This window comes from Ammodytes marinus (genome assembly GCF_949987685.1).
Source record: "Ammodytes marinus genome assembly, chromosome: 9".
NCBI classification, from domain to species: domain Eukaryota; kingdom Metazoa; phylum Chordata; class Actinopteri; order Uranoscopiformes; family Ammodytidae; genus Ammodytes; species Ammodytes marinus.
In genome coordinates, this window is record NC_137213.1 from 30,263,943 (window position 1) to 30,287,779 (window position 23,837).

The following is a 23,837-nucleotide window of genomic DNA, read 5'->3' on the forward strand; positions in this document are numbered from 1 at the left end:
TAGCAATCATGTACTATATATGGAAATCGACTATATTTAATAATTATAAATATTATAATAAACCAATGCAATGCAACATTAGTTATTTTCATAAAAGTGAAGAAATACAAATAAAAACTTTAACATTTACAATAAATGAAGAATATAAGCAATACAATTTAACAAAACAAAAATTAAAGGTGCTTTTCTTGGGCACTTTTCTGAAAGCGCAAAATAAAAAAAGCAACAAAAAAGTTATCCTAAAGTATGAAAACTGTCAAGCAGATTAAAAAAAAATGTTAGTTGTAGTTCCGATAGCGAGCAGCAAGTGGAGCCAAAAACACAATATTAATGTTTTTGTAGAAACTACACAGAAACATCTCTTTATACAAACAGATTCTTACCTTTGATAAAATGACTTTGATGATGAGGAACAGACAGCTGACTGCAGTGGTGATCTGGGCAGACACAAGAGACGCTGATCAGAGACCGAGGTTTAGGGTTTATAACATGTTTAATGTGATCATAATCAATATCAACCTTTGTTTTCTAGCATACAATATTGCAAACATTCACATTTGACTGTTTACATAAGGCATGTTTCATTCAAGAGTGTGAGCGTTTGTTTGTGTGTGTGTATGTGTGTGTGTGTGTGTGTGTGTGTGTGTGTGTGTGTGTGTGTGTGTGTGTAATTCTGTCTATCTGCCTGTGTGTGTGTCTGTCTGTCTGTCTTTTTGTGTCTGTCTGTGTGTATCTGTCTGTCTATCTGTATGTCCATCTGTCCTTGTGTATGTGTCTGTCTCTGTCTGTCTGTCTGTCCGTCCGTCCGTCCGTCCGTCCGTCCGTCCGTCCGTCCGTCCGTCCGTCCGTCCGTCCGTCTGTCTGTCTGTCTGTCTGTCTGTCTGTCTGTCTGTCTGTCTGTCTGTCTGTCTGTCATGCTTCCAGTCCTATAACAGAGTAAGAAACCAGACTCACTGCGATGGCCCACCAGTGTCTCAGCTTACAGACGGCATAAGCCAAGATCAGAAAGGCAAACCTGAACACTGCCAGGACCTGACAGAGAGACAGAGAGAGCAAATAATCAATATTATAATATTATAATATACATGAATAGAATAAAACATAATATAGTTAAATATAATAAATGTGACCTTAGGCTGTGCTCCAATCCCCATACTTTCTGCTATTTAGTACAGTAGAAAAAAATATTAAGGATGTCCCGATTCTTGAGGTCAGATTTAGTATGCTTACAAATACCCGGATCTAGTCTACTTCATCCGGCCAAGATTGTTAGTGTTGAAAACTGCATCCTATTTGGGCGATTCGGACCCACAATCCAGTGCGCACCGAAAGTGACGTCACATTGACGGAGCCTCCGTATGAAAACAAACGGGGATGATACGGATATAAAAGCAAGAGGCAAGATCAAGGCGCAATGGTATGATGAAATAAATTAGTAAAAGTATATCCCAAGTGTAGCATACTGCATCCTAACTAGATTATTTTTATGGTCAAATGTAGAATAGAGAAAAGAAAGAGGACGAGATTTGGAATGTAGATTCTAAAAACTCACAAATATGTCGAAGAAGGATTTGCGGTAGTCGTACTCCAGAACTTCTTTCTCCAGCTGCTGCTGAATGCCGCCGTTCACCTGGAGAAACACAAAACACATGAAAATGTAACCTGACAGTTTTCACATTGTTTTCACACTTAAAGGGGCAGTGTGTAATATGACATCATCAAGAAAGTTCTAGAATGCAACGCTCCCTGGGTAACCCCTCCCCTTTAGAATAATAACAGAAGCTACAGTGGCCTTCAAGGACAAAAGCAATTCTAAATTCTAAACAATGCACCTGATGACATTCCAACCAACATGGATGCCTCCATAAGACTTACCCGCTCAATGGACAAAATTTAATATTAAAGGGTAACTGAACCCCCTGTTTGAGCTACTGCACGATGTTTGAAAAATGCTTTCAGACCATGGATTCTGAATTCCGTTTGAGAACCTTTGTTTTTAAACATTCCGACATCAGCCGGCCGACTTTCGGGAGGGAGGGGGTCGCACGGTGTCTGTAAAGGAGGGGGCTAGCTGCTAGTAGCTGTCACTCAGGAAGATCTGAATTACATGACTTCATTGAAATATCGAGTGACACAAAGTCTAACGGCACGGTCGCTACACAGTGAGCTCATATGCCACACAGATGGGTCGTCTGAGGTGGAGGACTTTCTTATTCTAAATTGTTGGCGGGTGTTTCTATCGTAGTGTTAGGAGACCGAGTAGCGCAAGTGAACGAGCGGCAGTCTGTGTGTGTGTGTGTGTGTGTGTGTGTGTGTGTGTGTGTGTGTGTGTGTGTGTGTGTGTGTGTGTGTGTGTGCGAGCGAGCGAGCGGTAGCGTGTGTCAATCAAGTGAAGTAATGAACAAGTCTGGGTCCGTGTGTGTGTGTGTTATACAGTGTGAGATAATGCAGACACACTGCCGATAGAAGTGAAGTGTGTTAACCCCCGAAATAACATCCTTGGAGGGATGGTATAACAGTAGTAGCTCATGGATCAGCCATGGACCTATGAAGAGCGTGACCGGCTTTGCGGCGACGTGATGACGTACTACTGTACCAAAAGTACAGTAGTACGTCATTTTTCGAACCCGATGGAAAAAAGTTTTTTTCAAATCTTAGTAAAGTTCTAAAATAATTTACAATACAAAACATTTCTTAAATTGACGATATTTAACATATTGCAATTTTTTTCAATATTAACACCAGCATATATGTGTTCCTAAACAACATAGTGATTTAATTCAGCTTCTATCTCAAAAAACAAGTAAAAGGGTTCAGTTACACTTTAATATTTGTAATTCTCTGCTCAGGAGGATAATTCAGATTATTGGCAGAGGTGATTTTACACCAGTGAGGACATATTTATGAATGAGGATATTGATTTTAGCTTATAAATTACTTAAAATGTTACACAGTGTCCCTTTAAAAGGTGTAAAAATAATAATTAAACGTTGGATCACAGGCTATCTATAGACTAGGTTTTTTATTTTTTTCTAAAACACTTTGTAGCTATACTATAAACAGTATGTCAGTAATCTTGTATACTTTTTTTTATTTTTGTAAATTTGCAATCTGGCAAAAGAGTTTCCTTCAAAGTATAGCCTACTTTATTATCCCAGAGTCGGGAAATTTGTGTGGTCAAAAGTGCAGCACATTTAGGACATATAGGCAAACAAGAGGGCATGCCACACAACAACAACAACAACAACAACAACAACAACAACAACAACAACAACAACAACATGATGAATATAGTTCTATCTAATCTCATGTTATCGGCTGCATTGTATTCAAAGCCCGTCACAGAATTCAAGATAGTTGTTACGTGTGTGTGTGTGTGTGTGTGTGTGTGTGTGTGTGTGTGTGTGTGTGTTTGTTTTCAAAGCCTGACCTAATCTACTCACATGTCGTTATCACAGTTTTAGAGGAAGTCTGGGATTTCCAAACTGAAAGTAAACCTTTGAGTAAAAACATATTGTATGACTCTCCCAGCCCGACTGGTTTACAGTAACAGAGAGAGAAACGTGTGTGTGTGTGTGTGTGTGTGCGTGTGTGTGTGTGTGTGTGTGTGTGTGTGTGTGTGTGTGTGTGGACTGGTTTACAGTAACACAGAGAGAGAAGAACTTTGGCAGAGTGAAAATACATGTGTGTGTGTGTGTGCGTGCATGAGTGAGTGAGAGAGTGTGTGAGCGTGCATGTGTCACTGCTACAGGTTAACTTTTCGGGAAGGGGAGCATCTATGAAATGTCTGTGTGTGTGTGTGTGTGTGTGTGTGTGTGTGTGTGTGTGTGTGTGTGTGTGTGTGTGTGTGTGTGTGTGTGTGTGTGTGTGTGTGTGTGTGTGTGTGTGTGTGTGTGTGCGTGCGTGCGTGTTTTTGGAATGTGTGTCACAGTAAAATCACTTCCTCATTCAGGACACACAGTTTTATAGCTTGAATAGACTTCGGAGCCCTCACTGCTTTTAGATTAGTAGTTAGATAAGTTACTGTATATTGGACAGTAGTTCTCTGATAAGCCCTGCGTTCCAATCCCTATGGTTCCCTACTATTTAGTATGCCAGAAAAAGATTTAGGATGTCCCAATACATGCACGTCAATTGCAGTATGCTGAAAATACATAATTGCCCCACTAACTCCAATAGCATTTTGGAATATTCGTCTTTATTCTTGAGATTTCACGACATAATGAAAAACAAATCTTCCTTATCTGATTTTTTTTCTCTCTCCTGTGGCCCTAAAACTCTTCTGTACTTTAGTATGTAGTGTAGTAAAAAGAAATAGTATGTGATTTGGAACCCAGGAAAGGTGTTACATAAATGACAATAACTCTGGATGAACTAGGTCAACTCTATGCATCACCTGACACTGTAAGATGTAGGTTAATGTTTGGTTAAAGGTGCTACCAGGAACTTTTAAACATTTCTGAAACAGTCTCATTTTTCCTCTGATGATCATAAATTACATGTAACAGCAAACGAGACCATCAGTGCAAAGAATGCTATTTTTATATAGTTTTTCTTAATGCCTTTGCCATGGGTATACGCTCACCCAGGAACAACAGCTGGGCGTAGTAAAACACTACCGCTTTTGTACAAAGGGGGGCGCTAGAATTAACAAAAGCTGAAGACTTTTAACACACGTACGTACACACACACACACACACACACACACACACACACACACACACGTCTCTTACATTGAGTTCTATGATCCAGAGCAAAGTGATGAAGAGGAGGTCGAAGGTGACAAACAGGCAGAAGGTCCTGCGTACGTCAGAGATGCATTTCTTCTGTCCGAACTCGTATGACTCCATGCGGGTCGCGTAAGGCGGAGTGTTTATGGACCCGAGGCCTCTACCGGTCAGCCTGGAGTCTGCACTGCTGCTGCATCGGCTGTCCATCTCTGCCTACACACACACACACACACTAAAAGCAAGGCAAGGCAGGATTATTGATAGGCCCTATAGCACAATTCAGACACAAGGCCATTCAAAGTGCTTTACAGGGGCAAGAAATACATCAAGATTAGACATTAGAAAATTGTTTTTTTTATTCTCTTTATCAGTTGTTGTGTATTTGATGTATTTGCGTTGTATATTGTGTATGTTTTGTTTTTGCTTTTATTCGACATCATTCCAAATGAGGGTCAACTCTCAATTGATCTTTACAGTATATAAATAAAAGTTAAATGAAAATAAAAAAAATATTAAGTTTAAGAGAATCAGTAGAAACAAAGAAAATACTTCAAGATTAGACGTTAGAAATGGCCTTTAAGAGAGAGTAAAATCAAGTACAAATTGCCAAAAACAATGTATTTCTCGTGCACAGATCGTGTTTTTAAAGACAGGTTTTCTTCAATCTGGCATCACTAGAAATACAGTAGAGCTGCAACGATTAATCGACAAATCGATTATTAATCGATTATCAGAATAATCGCCAACTATTTTGATAATCGATTAATCGTGTCGAGTAATTTTTTTGTAAAAAAATTCCAAATTCTCTGATTTCAGCTTCTCAAATGTCAATATTTTCTGGTTTCTTTAATCCTATTATGACAGTAAACTGAAATATCTTTGTGTTTTGGACATAACAATACATTTGAGGACGTCAACATGGGCTTTGGAAAATGTATCAACATTATTCACCATTTTCTGACATTTTACGGACCAAAACACTAACCGATTAATAATCGATTAATCGAGAAAATAATCTACAGATTAATCGATTATCAAAATAATCGTTAGTTGCAGCCCTAAAATACAGTGTGACTGAGCCCACCTTAGCCCCCTCTAGCCCAGAGCAGACACACACACACACACACACACACACTGTTCCTAGCCCACCTTAGCCCCCTCTCGCCCAGAGCAGCTCGGCCCACGGTGGACTGAAGAGTCACAGGAGCTGGCTCATGAATGTGCAGGAAAACCTCATCACTGCTGCTGCATCTACAGAACGGACAGAGAAAAAATATATTGGTTGCGTTTCGAATCGCATACTTTCTACTATATAGTACGTAGAAAAAAGATTTAGGATGTCCCGATTCTTGTGGCCAGATTTAGGATGGTTAGAAAATCTGCCTTGGCCGGATGTCCTACTTCATCCGGCCAAGATTGTTAGTGTTGAAAACTGCATCCTATTTGGGCGATTCTGACCCACAATCCAGTGCACACGTGAAGTGACGTCACATCGACGAAAGCCTCCATATGAAAACAAACGGGGATGCAACGGATATAAAAGCAAGAGGCAAGATCAAGGCGCAATGTTATGATGAAATAAGAGAGTAAAAGTATGTCCCAATAGTATGCCTACTGCATCCTAACTAGATTCTTTTTATCGTCGGATGTAGTATGTAGAATAGAAAAAAGAAAGAGTGTGCGATTTGGAAACGCAACCATTGTTTTTTAAATTTCCATGTTTTAGGAAGTGAAACCAATTGACCTTTTGCACTCACTGTCAAACAAAGAGACAGTGGAAACATTAAATCAAGAATTTCTCTCCTCATTTTTACCCAGAAAACGCATTGATTTTTTTTCAGCGCACACACAGTATATTCACTGATTTTGACAAAAAGTTATTTTGACAACAAGCGTTCTCCAGAATGACTGACTCCACCTTTTAAGCTTAGAGGAGCTTTTTTTTTTTTTTGTAAATTATTCTTAAATTATCTTAAATTTACTGGACAGGGTCAATTTGAGCTGCTGGTAAATACTGAGTAATTTTAATATGAAAAGGAATCTAATAAACCAACATACTGGAACTCCCCACAGTCATGTCATGTAGCCCTAGCTGCTGTGATTTCCCCTGAAACTAAAGCCCCTCCACCAGCTTCCTCTTAACGTGATTTGAGCTACAGCTGACTCATTTGACACTTGGCTTCTGGTCAGTTCTGATAAGGGAAGTTAGTTTAGCTTCTAATTTATTCAGGAAATCCAACCTGAAACCACGGCGAAACCAGTGTGATTTTTACGTTTATGTTCAAATTGTTTGTTGATTCTTTAGATCCCTTTCTCAACTTAAAGACCTATTTCACCAGTGGGAATATGAAGGTGTATTGAACTCTGAGATCCTATGTAGTATAAATGTGCAAACATTTTGGAAATCGGTTCATCCTAGCCTGAGAAAAGGCAGAAAGAGTGTTTTATGGTCTCACTGTCTAACCCTACATTTTCCCATGATTGACATCACACATTGTAAAATATTAGGTTAGGATTAACAGGACAGCTGGGCCAAGGGAAGAAAAACCTAATTCATTATACTATAATAGTGATTTTATAATGATAGAACGCCGGTTCCGTATGGGTGAAGTATTCCTTTAAGTTAAACCTTAACTGTTGGCTGGTCACAGGACTTCAGAAGGATTAGTGGATTTCACTGAAACATTCTGCAGACGAATGCAGTAATGCAGAAAAAAAGTTCTTTAATTGACTTTCATCTTATTAACGATTATTTGAGACCAAAAGCATATCTGTGAATATCACCGTATCATTTCCTTTTAGCATTCCTCATAAAAAAATACATTAGAACAATATGACATTTGTGAGATTAGAATTATATTTAGAATTCCATACAATATCAACATTTGAGGTTATCGTATAGACAGCTGCCTTGAACTGCAATAAAAAGTAGCCTATTCCATGTGCAATGAATTCACGCTCTGCATTTCAGAATATATGGCCAATCAGATGGTCCTACTACCAGTAAAATGTTGTAAAAGGCCAGATACAGTTTTTTCCAAACCCCTGTTAAACTGCACATAATGCACTTTTAAATATGAATAGCACAGCACTGTCTCAACCTCCTCTGCAGCTCGACAGACAGACAGACAGACAGACAGACAGACACAGACAGACAGACAGACAGACAGACAGACAGACAGACACACACACACACACACACACACACACACACACACACACACACACACACACACACACACACACACACACACACACACACACACACACACACACACACACACACACACACACACACACACACACACACACACACACACACAAGTAACAATTATCTTGAAGTCAATTGTGTGACAGTCTGGTATGGTAAATGGTAGTTATATCTCAACAAAGGCTCGTGCTGATATCATGACATCACACAGCGGCAGGGCGACCTTTAATTCCTTGCGCCACTTTGGCAACTTCTCATCATTAGCCTACTGATAGAACAAAATTAAATAAATAAATAGGAATGCAGCAGGAAACGAAACGCAAAGTGCAGCACAGTGGTTGAGCGGATAGCAGGGCCAACGACAACAACAACCACAGACACAGAGCAACAGACAGCATTGCTAGTCGTCTGTAGGTCTGTACGTTAATAACAAACATCTGAGCTTGCTGGTTTGAAATAGCCTAATAAAGACGAAAGATGAATGGAAAAAAAGAGGGTTTTAATAATCATGAATGATTGAGAATTCCATTAGCAAAACAGTGTTGTTTACGAGCACCGTTTGACAGCTAGGATGTGATTAATTTAAATGTTAACGTCTCCATCTTGGCCCTTACCTTTTATACTCGCTGTTTGATGTTGTTTGATGTTTCACAATCCGGTTTCTGTCTGCAGCACTCAACCTAAACAACTGCAGTCCGTCAGTCCGTCAGTCAGTCAGCAGACTCATCTGTTTCCTCGCTCGGACAGGAAGTGAAAAAGAAAGAACTGCAGCAAGGGATTCTGGGATATGAAGTCTGTTGCGGTACCAGTGGTTGCCAACGGGCTTTATGGTGACGTATTGGTGAGTGGTTCCCCCTGGCGACCATGTTGGAGGAGATCAGCAGCTTTTATTAGGGGATTTTTTATTTTGATACATTTTATGTATTTTTCGTCACAACCTCAATCAGATCTATCTATCTATCTATCTATCTATCTATCTATCTATCTATCTATCTATCTATCTATCTATCTATCTATCTATCTATCTATCTATCTATCTATCTATCTATCTATCTATCTATCTATCTATCTATCTATCTATCTTTCACATTATATGGCGGAATGTTCCTTTAGAAAGTGCAGCGAGTTATAGCCAATCAGATCGGCCGTAGCGTCACTCGCGGGAAACAGGAAAAAAAGAGTAACCAAGACAACCGAGAGTAAAAAGAGAAAAAATAACCCAGTTTTGAGAAGTTTAAACCTAAGTTTTCCCTTTATTATGGAGAGATTATGACGCTACTGCTTTAATTCTGCGTTTATTATTTTTCCACGTCACCAGAATCAGTTTTGTTTGCCCGATGGAGGATTCGGTAAGTTAAATTACAACAAGTGTTTGTCATCATGTTCATTGTTGTTGTTTTGACTTAGCTAGCTAGCTACGCAAGAGCTAATGTGTAGTTGAGCAGGCTTCCAGTGTTTTTTGTTTTTTTTTTTCAAGATATTTTTTGGGCATTTTTATGCTTTATTGACAGTGCAGAGAGACAGAGGTGAAATGGGGCAGAGAGGGGAGTGACATGCAGAGAACGACCGCGGGCGGGAATCGAACCCGGGTCTGCTGCTGGGCTCGGCCGGGGGGGGGGGGGGGGGGGGACGCCCTACCAACTGAGCTAAGGGCGCCCTGTGTTTTGTTTTCTAAGCCAAAATAAGCATAAGCTAAGCATGGTCAAATTCAAAGTGTTGAGTGGTGAACAACATATTAAACCAGTACATTTTGCAGTAGCTTGCTAGTAGGCTAATTCAACTACTATTGACATTTGTTTTGCCCTGAAAAGGAAAGGAATTTATATTTATTTTATTTTAATGTGACCATTGCTTCTCTATTTGAACCTCTCATTAACAAGCCCCAAATTATAATGAATACATTTGTTCATGTGAAATGTGTTCATAAAAACAAACTGAAAATACAATGCGACAACCCCATAATGGGGCCACACAAAAACAACAACCATTTTGCTGTGATAAACACGTAGGTCAAATTTTTTGGTACCTTAACTGTAAATAAGTATATTTTTATTTATTTATTTTGAAAAAACCTGCATCCCTGGTATAGGGATAGGGCGACAGGTCCTATGAATAGTTTAAAACTCATTAAACAACCCGAATATACTTGTAACCAAATGTGAAGAATCATATATTAATTTAATTGATTTATAACTGGACCTGATAGAAGGAAGCTACACATTTTTGATTTGTTGTTAAAATATTTTCACTTTCCGAAAAGCTGTGTCATTGTTTGAGTGATACGTGAGGAAATTTCTCAGGGACAACATAAAGCTCAACCAACCATATATTGCTTTGCCTTGCTGACTTAAAATGAGACTAAATGTGCTACTGATTTCAATGAATGCAGCATTTCGTATGGATTAGTATGATTTTAAAAAAACATTCCTAAAATGCTTCTGTACTGGAGGTGGAGTAAGCTGTAAGTTGGAGTAACTGGTCAAATGGATCAACCAAAGTTGTCAGGAACCCTAATCATCAGTTTAGATGCATTTCATTGATGAGGATTAATCTGAAAAGGTTAAAATGACATATAGTTGGGCGCTCCGGTGGTGTAGTGGATAGAGCACGTACCATATTGGCTCCGGCCTTCATTGCAGTGGTCGTGGGTTCAAATCCGACCCGTGGACCTTTACTGCAGGTCATCCCCCCTCTCTCTCTCTGTCTGTCTCCCCATTTCAACTCTGTACTTTCTAAAAAAGCTTGAAATTGCCAAAAAATAATCTTAATAAAGACATGTAGTGCTCTCAACATTAACACACTGACTTTGTGGTGTTTCAGGAGGAAAAGTTCCCCAGTTAAACTTTAATGTTAGTTTCAGATGTTCTCCCCAGCAGCTTTGGATGGATGAAACCCTGGATGATTTTTTTGATTTGTTTTGATTTGATTTTTTAATTATTGTGTCAAGCATTAGCATGCCCAGCCAACAAGGGCTTATTATAAAACACACACAGACCAAAAACCAAAAATTGATGCTAAACAATACTAACATTAACGATATAAACCATCCTGACGTTTCATCCAGGCTTTAGGAACAAAAGAGGACAACTTATAAAGATTCCATCCTGACATCATCATTACTCCAAAAATCCCTGGAATGAAGACAAGAAGAAAATAATTTTTTCCTGTTTATTTTGTATCAAACCCTTCAGTTAGTTCACACATCCCATCAGTAAAGTTTGTTCAATGACTCTTGTTCAATAATTTCATGTACAGATTACTTTATCTACACAGTTTATTTGAGCAGAATCTCAGCTATGTCAAAGAATATAATGAATCATGATGATTTTTTGCTATTTCAATCAATCAATCAATCAATCAATCAATCAATCAATCAATCAATCAAAATACAGCTGTCAAAGAAAGAAATACTTACATAAAACACAATAATTACACCTTTTGTTAAACCTCACAGTTCCCCATTTGTACGTCCATTAGAACCACACTTGGTCTGGCAAACGAATAAATGTAAACGTGATTATAGATCTATTTACAAATGAAAAAACGAGCTGATCAAAATATCTAGGATAAAGGAAGGTCTGGTGGAAGACCCAAGCAGTTGAAGAGAAACAACAAAACACAAATACATCCATACAAGCATTAAACAATGATTTAAAACACAGAGAAGTTTCCATGTTCACGCAGAGAAATGTCAGTTCAGCTAAACTAAAGTCATCGTGAGCAGTATAGCCTCCATGGCTAAACAGACACAGGAAGGAGTGCCACGTAATGACACTCAAACATTTACACAACAACGAAAGAGAAGATGTCAAAGTCCCACCCATCATGTTTGATTGACAGCTGATCTCTGTGTAGTGAAGAATTACCACGACATTTAAAATACGTTTGAGGGTGAAAACTCTCTCAAAAGGATTTAACCCACTATCCCTTCAATGACTTCTGTCTATTTGAGTTTTATAATAATGGATAGGATTTATGTAGCGCTTTATTCCCTAAGCACTCAAAGCGCTTACAGGGTTCCAGGTTCCATTCATTCACACAGTCATACCGGTGGTGGTAAACTACGATAGTGGCCACAGCTGCCCTGGGGCAGACTGACGGAAGCGTGGCTGCCATTCCGCGCCAACGGCCCCTCCGACCACCACCTCAAACATACAGCAGTCATACACATTCACACCAGGCAAGGTGGGTGAAGTGTCTTGCCCAAGGACAGAACAACCATGACACAGGTGGCCGGGCAGGGATCGAACCGCCAACCCTTTGATCATCAGCCGACCCGCTCTACCAACTGAGCCACGGTCGCCCCAAACTGAACTCAGCAGTGTCTTTTTTATAGTAAAGACATTCAAAAAACCGAAGTCCAGCATGTAGCGGCTGAGTGAATGTGGTCTGGACTCTGTGAAGGAGAGTCATCTCCATGGTTTGAGAGACGCTGTAGAAGGACAGAATACCTGCACTGTGATCCAGGTACACTCCTACTCTGGAGGACGGAGGACAGGAGACGGGAGTTTGGACATTGTTATACCAAAAGGTACAACTGTTCTGGAAGTATCCTAGCGCCCAAGATTTGTCATTTCGTCCAAATACACATTCATTTGAGCTCCCTGCTCTGCTGATATTCTTGTATGCGACTGCCACACAACCTTCTGCCCCTCTCCACTCAACCTCCCAGTACCAACGTCCAGTCAGACTCTCTTTACTCAGGACCTGACGAAATGCAGTGAATCTGTCTGGGTGATCAGGATAAGACTGATTGTCTTTCATGAATGATGCTCTTCTCTTCCCCTTAGATAATGCCAGCTGTCTGTGTGCTGTGTTTGGATCCAGTGTGAGTTCACATGAATACCTCAAAAATCCAGCTCTGGTCGTGGGCTCTGGTTGTGGTTGTGACAATGAAACATCCACGTCAGTCACAGTCTGAGAGACATTTGTCCATGTCTGTCTCAGGACGTCCTGTAGTTTCTCTCTGACTTCTGACACAGCTGCTGTCACAACCTCAACGTATCTCAGAGGACGGATGTCGGTGCTGGATGATTCTGTAGGTTCACTGAGTGGTGGCAGTGAGTGGTAGTCTGTTAGAAACTGGTTGTGATCCTCTGTGAGTGACAGGGTCTTCAGCTCAGCGTCTCTCCTCTTCAGCTCAGTGATCTCCTGCTCCAGCTTCTCCTGAAGATCTTTGACTCGACTCACTTCAGTTTCCTGTTGGGATTTGAGCTGCTGAATCAAATCAGAACTTCTTTGCAGGATGAGACAGATCAGCTCGGTGAAGGTCTTCTCACTGTGCTCCACTGCTTTATCAGCAGAGACATTGATAGCCTCCACCTCCTGTTGAAGAACCTTCACATCTTTCTCTCCGTCCTGGATTCTCTGCTGGATGTTTAGTCGACTCACGTCGAGCTCTTTCTGCCTCTCAGTCCGTTCTGCTGCAGCTGACACTGTGTCGTGGCCTTTATGTTCATCCACAGAGCAGAGATAACAGATACACTGCTGATCAGTACGGCAGAACATCTTCATCACCTCATCATGACGAGAGCAGATCTTCTCTGGGAGCTTCTTGGACGGCTCCACCAGCTTGTGTTTCTTAAATGCAGGGGATTCATAATGAGGCTGAAGGTGATTATCACAGTAAGATATCATACAGACCAGACAGGACTTGAGGGCTTTCAGTTTTATCCCAGTGCAGACATCACAGGCCACATCTTCAGGTCCAGCATAGCAGAGATCAGCAGGAGCAGCTTGGAGTCCAGTCTTCTTCAGTTCCTCCACTAAATCTGCTAACATGGTGTTTTTCAGCAGCACAGGCCTTGTTGTGAATGTGTGCCTACACTGAGGGCAGCTGTAGATTTCCTTCTCATCCTCTTTATTCCAGTAGGTATTAATACAGTCCATACAGTAGCTGTGTCCACAGGCGACAGTCACCGGATCCCTCAGAAAATCCAGACATATCGAACAGCAAATTATGTCCCGGTCGAGCTGAACTCCTTTCTGCGCCATTTCACCTCTCAGTGTGAGCGAGTGACTTGAGTTTCACTTACTGAGAACTGCACCTAGTTTGATCTGAACAAAAGGTGTTTGTTGGTTACACCCATGATCAATCTGTAAATCTGAAGGGGAGGGAACAAGGACATATATGTACAGAGTGGAGCTGGCTGTGTTTGAAAGCAGCGACTGGTTATCAAGTTTTGCTACATTCCAGGAAGAGGAGCAGTCTGAGAGAACCACCCTATGTTTAATAATAGTTTAACACTAGTTACAATAGAGCTCATTTCTCATTAATCTGTTTACTTCAGTCATTAACCCTTCTACTAACGGCAGAGCTCAGCCTGAATAAAGAAACACAAACTACATACAATCCATCAGACTGTAGCATTTTTATAGTTCCTTTACTTCATTTCCCCTTTAAAGATGAATTCCCCAATGACTGAAGTCAATTCACACCCACAACCATAATGTATTATTCCTTTTATTTATATAATACATCGTATTGTATCAGTGTAAAAACATGTTCTTGAGTAAAACTGCAGACACACAGAGTTGAGGAGCTTTTACCTCCACTACATCCCTGGTTAGCAGGATGACGGCGCCCTCTGGTGTTGAGCATCAGTTTTCATATTTCACTTGTTGACCTTATGTGACGTTCACTGTAAGACATATTAAAACTTCAAAAAGGTTCATTTAGTCTAACTTGATAAATGAACTTGTATGTTCAACAGCTTCTGAAGAAGACTGCAGGTGATAGTCGAAACATGTCAAGGTTCAAACAAATGAATACTAGTCTGTTGACATGAACATACAAGTAAATGTAAAAACTTCACTTAGCCTTATGCAGCTTCAGACACCTGAGTCATACCCTGTGACACTGATGCTGCATTCAGGGTGTGTGGGAAAGATGGTAGTGAAGAGTTTGCAGTTTACAGATATTATTTACATCAGCTCTCAGGTTGTAAATAGTATTTGTAAACGGGAGGTTTTAGGCCACAGGGTAAAACTTCTCTGAATTAGGCTTCGTGATAAAACAACAATGAACAAAAACGTGTAACCAAATGTATTAAAATCATATACAGTATTAAGGTCATGGTTTTATGACTGGACTTGACATAAGCTACATTTTCCATTCATAAAAATATTTTCCTTCTTGTAAAAGCTGAGTGACTCACTGTTTGAGTGACGAATGAGAACAATTCTCAGGAACAACGTGAATCTACACCAATAATACATGTTTCCGTATAGACTATAACTGAAGTTCATATTACAAAGTTTAAAAAAATTAATTCAATGTAAATCTCATGTGAGTGTCAAATGTCCTCCAGCAGCTTTGGAGAAAACCCTGTAATGAAGACAAGAATACAATAGTACATTTTACTATAGGTATGTTGTGTTATGTAAATGTGTAATTTTATTTTCTTTTAGGTTGACTTTTACCATCGGTCTAGGGACTGCAGATGAAAAATAGCCTTCTGGCTAATTCTGGCATATTGACAGAAATGTTTGATAATATGCACTGTCCCTGTATTAAATAAATAAATAAAAATAAAAAGAAGAAAAAAACTTTGATTCTGTTTGTTTATTAAGGATCAAAACCTTTAGTTAGTTCATACATCCCCTCAGTAAAGTCTTTTCAATTACTGAGTCAATGATTTCATTTACAGATTACTTTATTTACACAGTTTGTTTGAGCAGAATCTCAGCTGTGCCAAAGAAAATAATGAATCATGATATTTACACTTTTATGAAACCTCTTAGTTCCTCATTTGTACATTAATTGGAACGAAAACACCCATTAGGTCTCCCAAACAAATAAATCTAAATTTGATTATAGATTTCTTTACAAATTTTCAAATTGCTGGGAAAAATGTCCTGGATAATGGGAGGTCTGGTGCTTTTTTTCTTGATGCCCACGCAGTTGAAGAGAAACAACAACATACAAAGACATGCATAAACATATTCAACAATGATTTTGAGTACAGAGAAGTTTCCATGTTCATATAGAGTAATGTCAGTTCAGCTAAACTGAAGTCATCTTGAGCAGTGTTAGCCTTCATGGCTAAAGAGACACAGGAAGGAGCGCTCCCTGTATACACTCAAATATTTACACAACAACAAATGAGAAGATGTCCTATCCATCATGTTTGATTTACAGCTGATGTCTACGCAGTGAAGAAATGTCACAAACAATCAGCTCTAAGCAACAAACATGAAGACAAAATACGTTTAAGGATGATTTTATTTTATTTTTTACCAATTGTCCCTTAAATGACTTCTGTCTGATTTGAGTTGAATGAACTCAGCAGTGGATTGATAATAAAGACTAAGTCCAGCATAGAGCGGCTGAGTGAATGATGCCTGGACTCTGTGTAGGAGAGTCATGGTCATAGTTTTAGAGATGTTGTAGAAGGACAGAATACCAGCACTGTGATCCAGGTACACTCCTACTCTGGAAGAACGAAAACAGGAGACAGAAGTGTGGATTTTATTGTGAAATAATTCACAACTTTTTTTGTCACAAAATAAAGCCCAAGATACCTCATTTTTTCCAAAACTGCAATCATACCATAAATATTCTCTGTCTATGCTCTTGTATGCGACAGCTACATCAACACGTCCCCCTCTCCACTCCACCTCCCAGTAACAACGTCCAGTCAGACCCTCTTTACTCAGGACCTGAGGAGTTTCAGTGAATCTGTCTGGGTGATGAGGATAAGACTCAAATAGCATAGATATTGCTACCTTTCTGTTCCGCTCAGATAATAACAGACATGTGTTTGTTGTGTTTGGATCCAGTGTGATGTCACGTGAATATTTTAAGAAGTCAGCTCTGGTCTTGGGCTCTGGTTGTGACAGTAAACAATCAACTTCACTCACTGTCAGTGAGATGTTTGTACATGTCTCTCTCAGAACGTCATTTAGTTTCTCTCTGGCTTCTGACACAGCCGCTGTCACAACCTCAAAGTATTTCAGAGGATGGATGTTGATGCTGGATGTAGATTCACTGAGTGGTGGAAGTGAGTGGTAGTCGTGCAGAAACTGGTTGTGATCTTCTGTGAGTGACAGCGTCTTCAGCTCATCGTCTTTCCTCTTCAGCTCAGTGATCTCCTGCTCCAGCTTCTCCTGAAGATCTTTGACTCGACTCACTTCAGTTTCCTGTTGGGATCTGAGCTGCTGAATCACATCAGAGCCTCTTTTCTGGATGAGACGGATCAGCTCGGTGAAGGTCTTCTCACTGTGCTCCACTGCTTTATCAGCAGAGCCATTGATAGCCTCCACCTCCTGTTGAAGAACCTTCACACCTTTCTCTCCGTCCTGGATTCTCTGCTGGATGTTTAGTCGACTTACGTCGAGCTCTTTCTGCCTCTCAGTCCGTTCTGCTGCAGCTGACACTGTGTCGTGGCCTTTGTGTTCATCCACAGAGCAGAGATAACAGATACACTGCTGATCAGTACGGCAGAACATCTTCATCACCTCATCATGACGAGAGCAGATGTTCTCCTGGAGCTTCTTGGAGGGCTCCACCAACTTGTGTTTTTTAAAAGCAGGGGATTCATAATGAGGCTGGAGGTGTTTCTCACAGTAAGATATCATACAGACTAGACAGGACTTGAAGGCTTTCAGTTTTCTCCCAGTGCAGACATCACAGGCCACATCTTCAGGTCCAGCATAGCAGTGATCAGCAGGAGCAGCTTGGAGTCCAGTCTTCTTCAGTTCCTCCACTAAATCTGCTAACATGGTGCTTTTCACCAACACAGGCCTCGGGTTGAAGGTGTGCCTACACTGAGGGCAGCTGTAGATTTCCTTCTCATCCTCTTTATCCCAGTGGGTGTTAATACAGTCTATGCAGTAGCTGTGTCCACAGGAAAGAGTCACCGGATCCTTCAGTAGATCCAGACATATCGAACAGCAAATTATGTCTCGGTCCAGCTGAACTCCTTTCTGCGCCATTTCACCTCTTAGTGTCAGTGACTGTCTGAGTTTCACTTCCTGAGAACTGCAGCTAGTTTGAACTCTGATCTGAACAAGATGTGTGTGTGCAGTGACTGGGGTCTGTCAGCTTGGTTCCACCCATGTTCCAACTTTAGATCTAAAGGGGAGGGAACAAGGACATACGGACAGAGGGGAGCAGGCTGTGTTTGAGAGCAGGAAGAAGAGAGAGGGCTATCAAGCATTGCACCATTCCAGGAAGAGGAGCAGTCTGAGAGAACCACCCTATGTTTAATAATAGTTTAAAACTTAGTTACAATAGAGCTCATTTCTCATTGATAGACCCTGTTGAATTCAGTCATTTAGCCTTATAATAACTCAGCCTGAATAAAGAAACACAAACTACATACAATCCATCAGACTAACACTTTAGTTTCTATACTTTATTTCACTTTAAAGCTGAATAATTAATGAGTGACATCAATTCCCACCAGTAACCACAATGTTTTACCTTTTATTTATATTAATCTTACTGTATCTTCAATCAATCAATCTTTGTGCAGGACTGTAGAATAATTTGCCTTACGAGGGGTTTTTCTTCACACAAATCTGCAGCTTGCCTTAACCTGTTTCGACAAGATGAACACACTTGGGTTAAGACAGTCAATCAAATGCCTTATACTTTTTTATTTTAGAAAAAGCGGTAGTGTTTTTACTACGCCAGCTGTTGTTCCTAGGTGAGCGTTACCCATGACAAAGGCATTAAGAAAAAACTATATAAAAATAGCATTCTTTGTACTGATGGTCTTTTCACCTTTAATGAATTGTTTGAATGTTTGTCAGGCTCTGTAATCAATGCTTTGATGGTTTGCATGGTTTAACGTGCATTCAGATTTTCAGTTTCATAGTTTCACTTGATGACATAAAATAAATGGAAAATGCATCACTTTCCACTTTCCACTATCATTTTATGATCCTCCATGTTGGATTGAAAATATACTTATTAAAACCAGAGCTGGCAGATGTCTATCAGTGTGTGGAAATATGAGGACAGAAAATGTACTTGTTTCAAGCAAGATCCCTTTATTCCTAAAACAGAGAAAAATTCCATACAAAGCTATCATAGCATCTTAAAAACAAGCTCCCAGCCCCCTGATGCACACAATCATTTGAAAAACAACAACTAAAAAACACATTTTAAACCTCAAACAGATCACTGCATGTCTGAGAAAATACACCTCAAAGAAACTAAAAACCTTAACACTCGTATTTTTGAGGCCCCAGGAGTGCTAACAACACCTACAGTCACTTTTTAGAATGATGGTAATCGATCAGGAATCCCATTACAAACCCATTGTACTGTTAGCTCCGAGCTAATTTGTTAGGTTGCTAGCTAGCAGGACTAATCGGACCTGATGACAGTTTAAGCACATTAGCAGCAAATTAACAAAAATTATATAAAACACAAAGACTGCTTCTGAAATCACAACATGTAGTGCACTCTTTTTCCATCAAGCATTTACCCCGCCCGTCTACCTACTTCCGCTCAATTTTAATTTCCCTTCAGTAGTCAGTCTGAGTCCGCGGTATATTCGCGGGTTTTATCAGCCAGATTTCTGCCAGTCCAATCAGCGAACAGAGGGACTGGCTGAGAAAAATTACGTGCAACAGTTTCAGTTGAAGTCAGAAGCCGGAGCACCAAACGTTATGCGATTGGTTGGCAGATCCAGAGTGGCACTGGGCAGATGCAATAGTTTTAAACTTCAACAGACACACCGCCTTCAAGTGAGTTAACGTTTGTCAATTGAGCAAATCCAGACCTTCTGTACAAATGAAATGAAGTACGATGGTCTGGTTGGACCGGGCTACCCCGCCTACCAAGTAAGGGTACTATTGGCGGTGGAAACGCAAGCCAGATCTAGTGTTACCGTACCAAACCCAACTCTACCGCTCAATGGAAACAAGTCTATAGATCTAAAAGTAATTTGATAATCTATTTTAAAAGGTAGGGAACGAGGAAGTGATTTCAGACTCAGCCTTTTGAATCCTGTTTAGTATCTAAGGTCAAAAGGCGAGAGGGCTAGTGCGCTCCAGTGGTGTAGTGGATAGAGCGCGTACCATATTGGCTCCAGCCTTCGTTGCAGTGGTCGCGGGTTCAAAACCGACCCGTGGACCTTTACTGCATGTCATCCCCCCTCCCTCTCTCTGTCTCCCCCCATTTCAACTCATGTACTATCAAAAAAAACCTTGAAAAAAGCCCAAAAAATTATCTTAAAAAAAAAAAACGTGAGAGGGCCGGTGAATGCCTCTTAGCAGTAGGTCTCTGCCATTCTCTCGGGCCGAGCTGATTGACAGGTGCTGGGCGGGGTGAAGACGTTTGGGTCGCTGATGCCGAGCTGGAGGTTGAAGAAGCGCGTGGAGGTGGTGACGCTGCTGTTCTTAGCGTACGTCTCCTGCACCGGGTAGCAGTCCCTCAGGGTGTAAATGCCCACCCAGGTCTCATCTGGTGGGAATGACATAAAACAAAATTATTTAGGTTGCGTTCCGAATCGCATACTCTTTCTTTTTTCTATTCTACATACTACATCCGACGATAAAAATAATCTAGTTAAGATGCAGTAGGCATACTATTGGGACATACTTTACTCTCTTATTTCATCATAACATTGCGCCTTGATCTTGCCTCTTGCTTTTATATCCGTCGCATCCCCGTTTGTTTTCATATGGAGGCTTCGACGATGTTACGTCATTTCACGTGCGCACTGGATTGTGGGTCAGAATCGCCCAAATAGGATGCACTTTTCAACACTAACAATCTTGGCCGCATGAAGTAGGACATCCGGGTACTTCTAACCATCCTAAATTTGGCCACAAGAATCGGGACATCCTAAATCTTTTTTCTACATACTATATAGTAGAAAGTATGCGATTCGGAACGCAACCTTACTTTTTTTTATATACCATATAGTCGGGGGAAGTGGCTCACTGGGTAGGGTGGTCGAACTGCAGGGTCGGTGGTTCAATCCCCCCGTCTCCCCGCCACATGTCCAAATGTCCCTGGGCAAAGAGACACTGAACCCTAAATTGCTCCCGATAGTTCGCTTGCACCCTGCGTGGTAGCTGCTGCTGCTATCAATGTATGGATGTGTGCTCCAGTTGTAAGTCGCTTTGGATTAAAAGCGTCTGCTAAAATGACAAGTAATGTAATGTTTTGTTTGTATTTATTTAAATTTTAAGGCATTAATAATAACTATATAAAATAGCATTCTTTTCGCTGTTCGCATTTAAGATGATTGAATTATTCAATACTTAAAATGTCGAGAAAAACATCTTTTGTAAACTCACTACAGGCTCTGCAAATGTAAACAAATCCCCCCCTCCTCTGAAAACTGCATAGTAGCTAAGGGTCTAAGGGCAGAGGGTGTCATACTGTATGGAATGTAAAGCCCACTGAGGCAAATGTCTATTTGTGATATTGGGCTATACAAATAAAACTGATTTGATTTGATTTGATAGTGAACCTTTAAAAATAAAAAAGTAACAGACTTACGTTGGCGTGCCGGCTTCCTATCTGACCACTCCTGAACCTCCACGTTGTCCCCAGGGCCTCCGATGATGTACTGGTCCTCGAAGGTGGAGTTATTTGGGATGTCGAATGGGTCCCACGCCTCCGTCAGAGCGACCTGTGAGGAGAAAATTAGATCATAAGGCTGTAATAATCAAGCAGAGTATTTAAAGGTGCAGTGTGTAATATGACATCATCAAGAAAGTTCTACAAAGTTCTAGAATGCAACGCTCCCTGGGTAACCCCACCCCTTTTGAATAATAACAGAAGCTACAGTGGCCTTCAAGGACAAGAACAATTCTAAATTCTAAACAATGCACCTGATGACATTCCAACCATGACGCTTCCAACATGGCGGCGCCAAGGCCTTGGTCCAAGGTATGGAGAAATATGGAGATATAAGAGACCCTTTCTAAGGAAAAAAATAATAATTCTAAAAAAGAAATTCAGCTATTATGCACTAAATTAAAAGTAATTATGGATATTATAATTATTTTCTACAAAGTCTGCTAGGAAATAAAACCCACTGCAGGTTTAATCAAACAACAGAGGCATCATGTTTCTTGGGTCCTTAGAAAAATGAAGGTCCATTCTACGCATTTGAGGAATCTACATTTCAGTTTAGTATTCATACACAATATGCAATATTTCTCATTGCGGACCTTAGAGCAGTCCTTAGTCTTCTGGTCAATCTGGAACATCACATTACTCTGGTACAAGAAGATGTACTCGAAGAACCTGCAGTGGAGACAGAAGGAGGGAGGATGAGAGAGAAGAAAAGTGACTTCTGATGCAAGCATTCAATTTTAGATTTTTTTAAAGCTGTTAAAGGCCTATTTCACCGGTGGGAATATGAAGGTGTATTGAATTCTGAGATCCTATGTAGTATAAAAAATAAGCAAAAAAAATGGAAATTGGTTCATCCTAGCCTGAGAAAAGGCAGAAAGGGTGTTTTATGGTCTCACTGTCTAACCCTACATTTTAGTAGTGTGACATCACACTAGTTGAACCAATTTAATTTTTTTTTGCACATTTATACTACATAGGATCTCAGAATTCAATACACCTTCATATTCCCACCGGTGAAATAGGCCTTTAAATGATCGTTTAGCCACATGGAGGCAGTAGAATTAGCTTAAAGTACAATATCTGAAGTATTGATTCATTGAATGGTTTTTTGAATGAACTATTGACACACACACACACACACACACACACACACACACACACACACACACACACACACACACACACACACACACACACACACACACACACACACACACACACACACAAACACATTAAAGAGGGAGCTTTGTTAGAAGTTTCTTACTGAAATTGTAGACAAATAAAACGTATTCACATGAAAATACTGATAAAAATAAAAGGTGCATATTCCTTATAAGGCCTTTAAAAGATGTTATTAGCGCTTTATTTATTATGTTAATGTTTCATTGGGCTACATTGGAGTATTGATTACTGCAGGAAAACAATAACGGCGTCATCATATTCATTGTCTTTACATTATAAGCTATAGGACAGGCCTATATGTAGCCTCATTACACACACACACACACACACACACACACACACACACACACACACACACACACACACACACACACACACACACACACACACACACACACACACACACACACACACACACACACACACACACACACACACACACACACACACAAACAAACAAACAAACAAACAAACAAACAAACAAACAAACAAATCTTACTTCTGACACGGGGTGTGTTTCTTGTTCTGTTGCAGGACTCGAAGCCTCTGGTTCTGGGCGTCGTAAGACACTGCGGCCCGGTTGTTCCTCCCGGTGCTGTGGTCGTAAAGGACCCATCTTCCCTCCCACTGCAGCGGGGCGAGGCAGGGCGCTGCAGCCGACTGAGAGGCACCAAGTCCGGGCAAGCCATGAGCCAACGCCCCGGCTACACCCAGAAGCGAGAACAACAGTAGGCGCAGCATTTCGACTACCCCCGTTAGCTGATACCGTTGTAATAATGTTGTTGTTGATAGCGGCTGGGGTGCACCTGCTCCAGTTATGCATCCAAGGGTTTCCGATTGTGCTTTTCAAAATAAAGGCTTGGGCATTTATTTATTTATTTCATCCACCCACTATCTATCTATACATCCATCCACCATGATGTTTTTTACATGAAAAATACAAAAACTATCAAATTAAATGGTTAATTTTCTGGCAAATGAAGACGTTTCTTGAAAGCCTGAAAATCAGCTTTTAATTTAATTGAGCAATATTTTCACAGTTTTTTTAAATTTATTTTGTTGTGATTTTCGATTGTGATTGTGACGCTCCCCAACCCCCAACCACCGCACACCGGTCACGTACGTAGCCTACGTTTTCCCAGCGTGACGTCATGACGCAATCTAG

The 23,837-nt window shown here is 40.4% G+C and overlaps 3 protein-coding genes across 3 annotated transcripts in view; all 3 read right to left on the reverse strand.

The window, feature by feature from the left end:
• Nucleotides 1–8,681, reverse strand: part of stard3nl (STARD3 N-terminal like) — a 13,376-nt gene extending 4,695 nt beyond the window's left edge. The window contains exons 1-7 of the mRNA XM_080034153.1: nucleotides 8,556–8,681; nucleotides 5,880–5,981; nucleotides 4,734–4,962; nucleotides 1,553–1,630; nucleotides 955–1,032; nucleotides 384–437; nucleotides 197–200 (exon numbers count right to left, since the gene is read on the reverse strand). Of these exons, the coding sequence (XP_079890279.1) occupies nucleotides 197–200; nucleotides 384–437; nucleotides 955–1,032; nucleotides 1,553–1,630; nucleotides 4,734–4,937 (418 nt within the window). The 5' untranslated portion in view covers nucleotides 4,938–4,962; nucleotides 5,880–5,981; nucleotides 8,556–8,681. The remainder of the gene's footprint in view (nucleotides 1–196; nucleotides 201–383; nucleotides 438–954; nucleotides 1,033–1,552; nucleotides 1,631–4,733; nucleotides 4,963–5,879; nucleotides 5,982–8,555) is intronic.
• A 2,470-nt stretch (nucleotides 8,682–11,151) lies between these two features.
• Nucleotides 11,152–17,880, reverse strand: LOC307255470 (uncharacterized protein). The gene is made up of 2 exons (XM_080034154.1): nucleotides 16,181–17,880; nucleotides 11,152–13,960 (listed from the first exon to the last, which is right to left on the reverse strand). Exons 1-2 carry the CDS (start codon nucleotides 17,875–17,877, stop codon nucleotides 12,223–12,225), a joined length of 3,435 nt encoding a protein of 1,144 aa, XP_079890280.1. The 5' UTR covers nucleotides 17,878–17,880; the 3' UTR covers nucleotides 11,152–12,222.
• A 1,130-nt stretch (nucleotides 17,881–19,010) lies between these two features.
• Nucleotides 19,011–23,429, reverse strand: epdr1 (ependymin related 1). Its single transcript, XM_080033535.1, has 4 exons — nucleotides 23,172–23,429; nucleotides 22,084–22,159; nucleotides 21,407–21,539; nucleotides 19,011–20,359 (listed from the first exon to the last, which is right to left on the reverse strand). The coding sequence occupies exons 1-4, from the start codon at nucleotides 23,411–23,413 to the stop codon at nucleotides 20,166–20,168; spliced, it is 645 nt and encodes a 214-aa protein (XP_079889661.1). The 5' UTR covers nucleotides 23,414–23,429; the 3' UTR covers nucleotides 19,011–20,165.
• Between the last annotated feature and the right edge of the window lie 408 nt (nucleotides 23,430–23,837).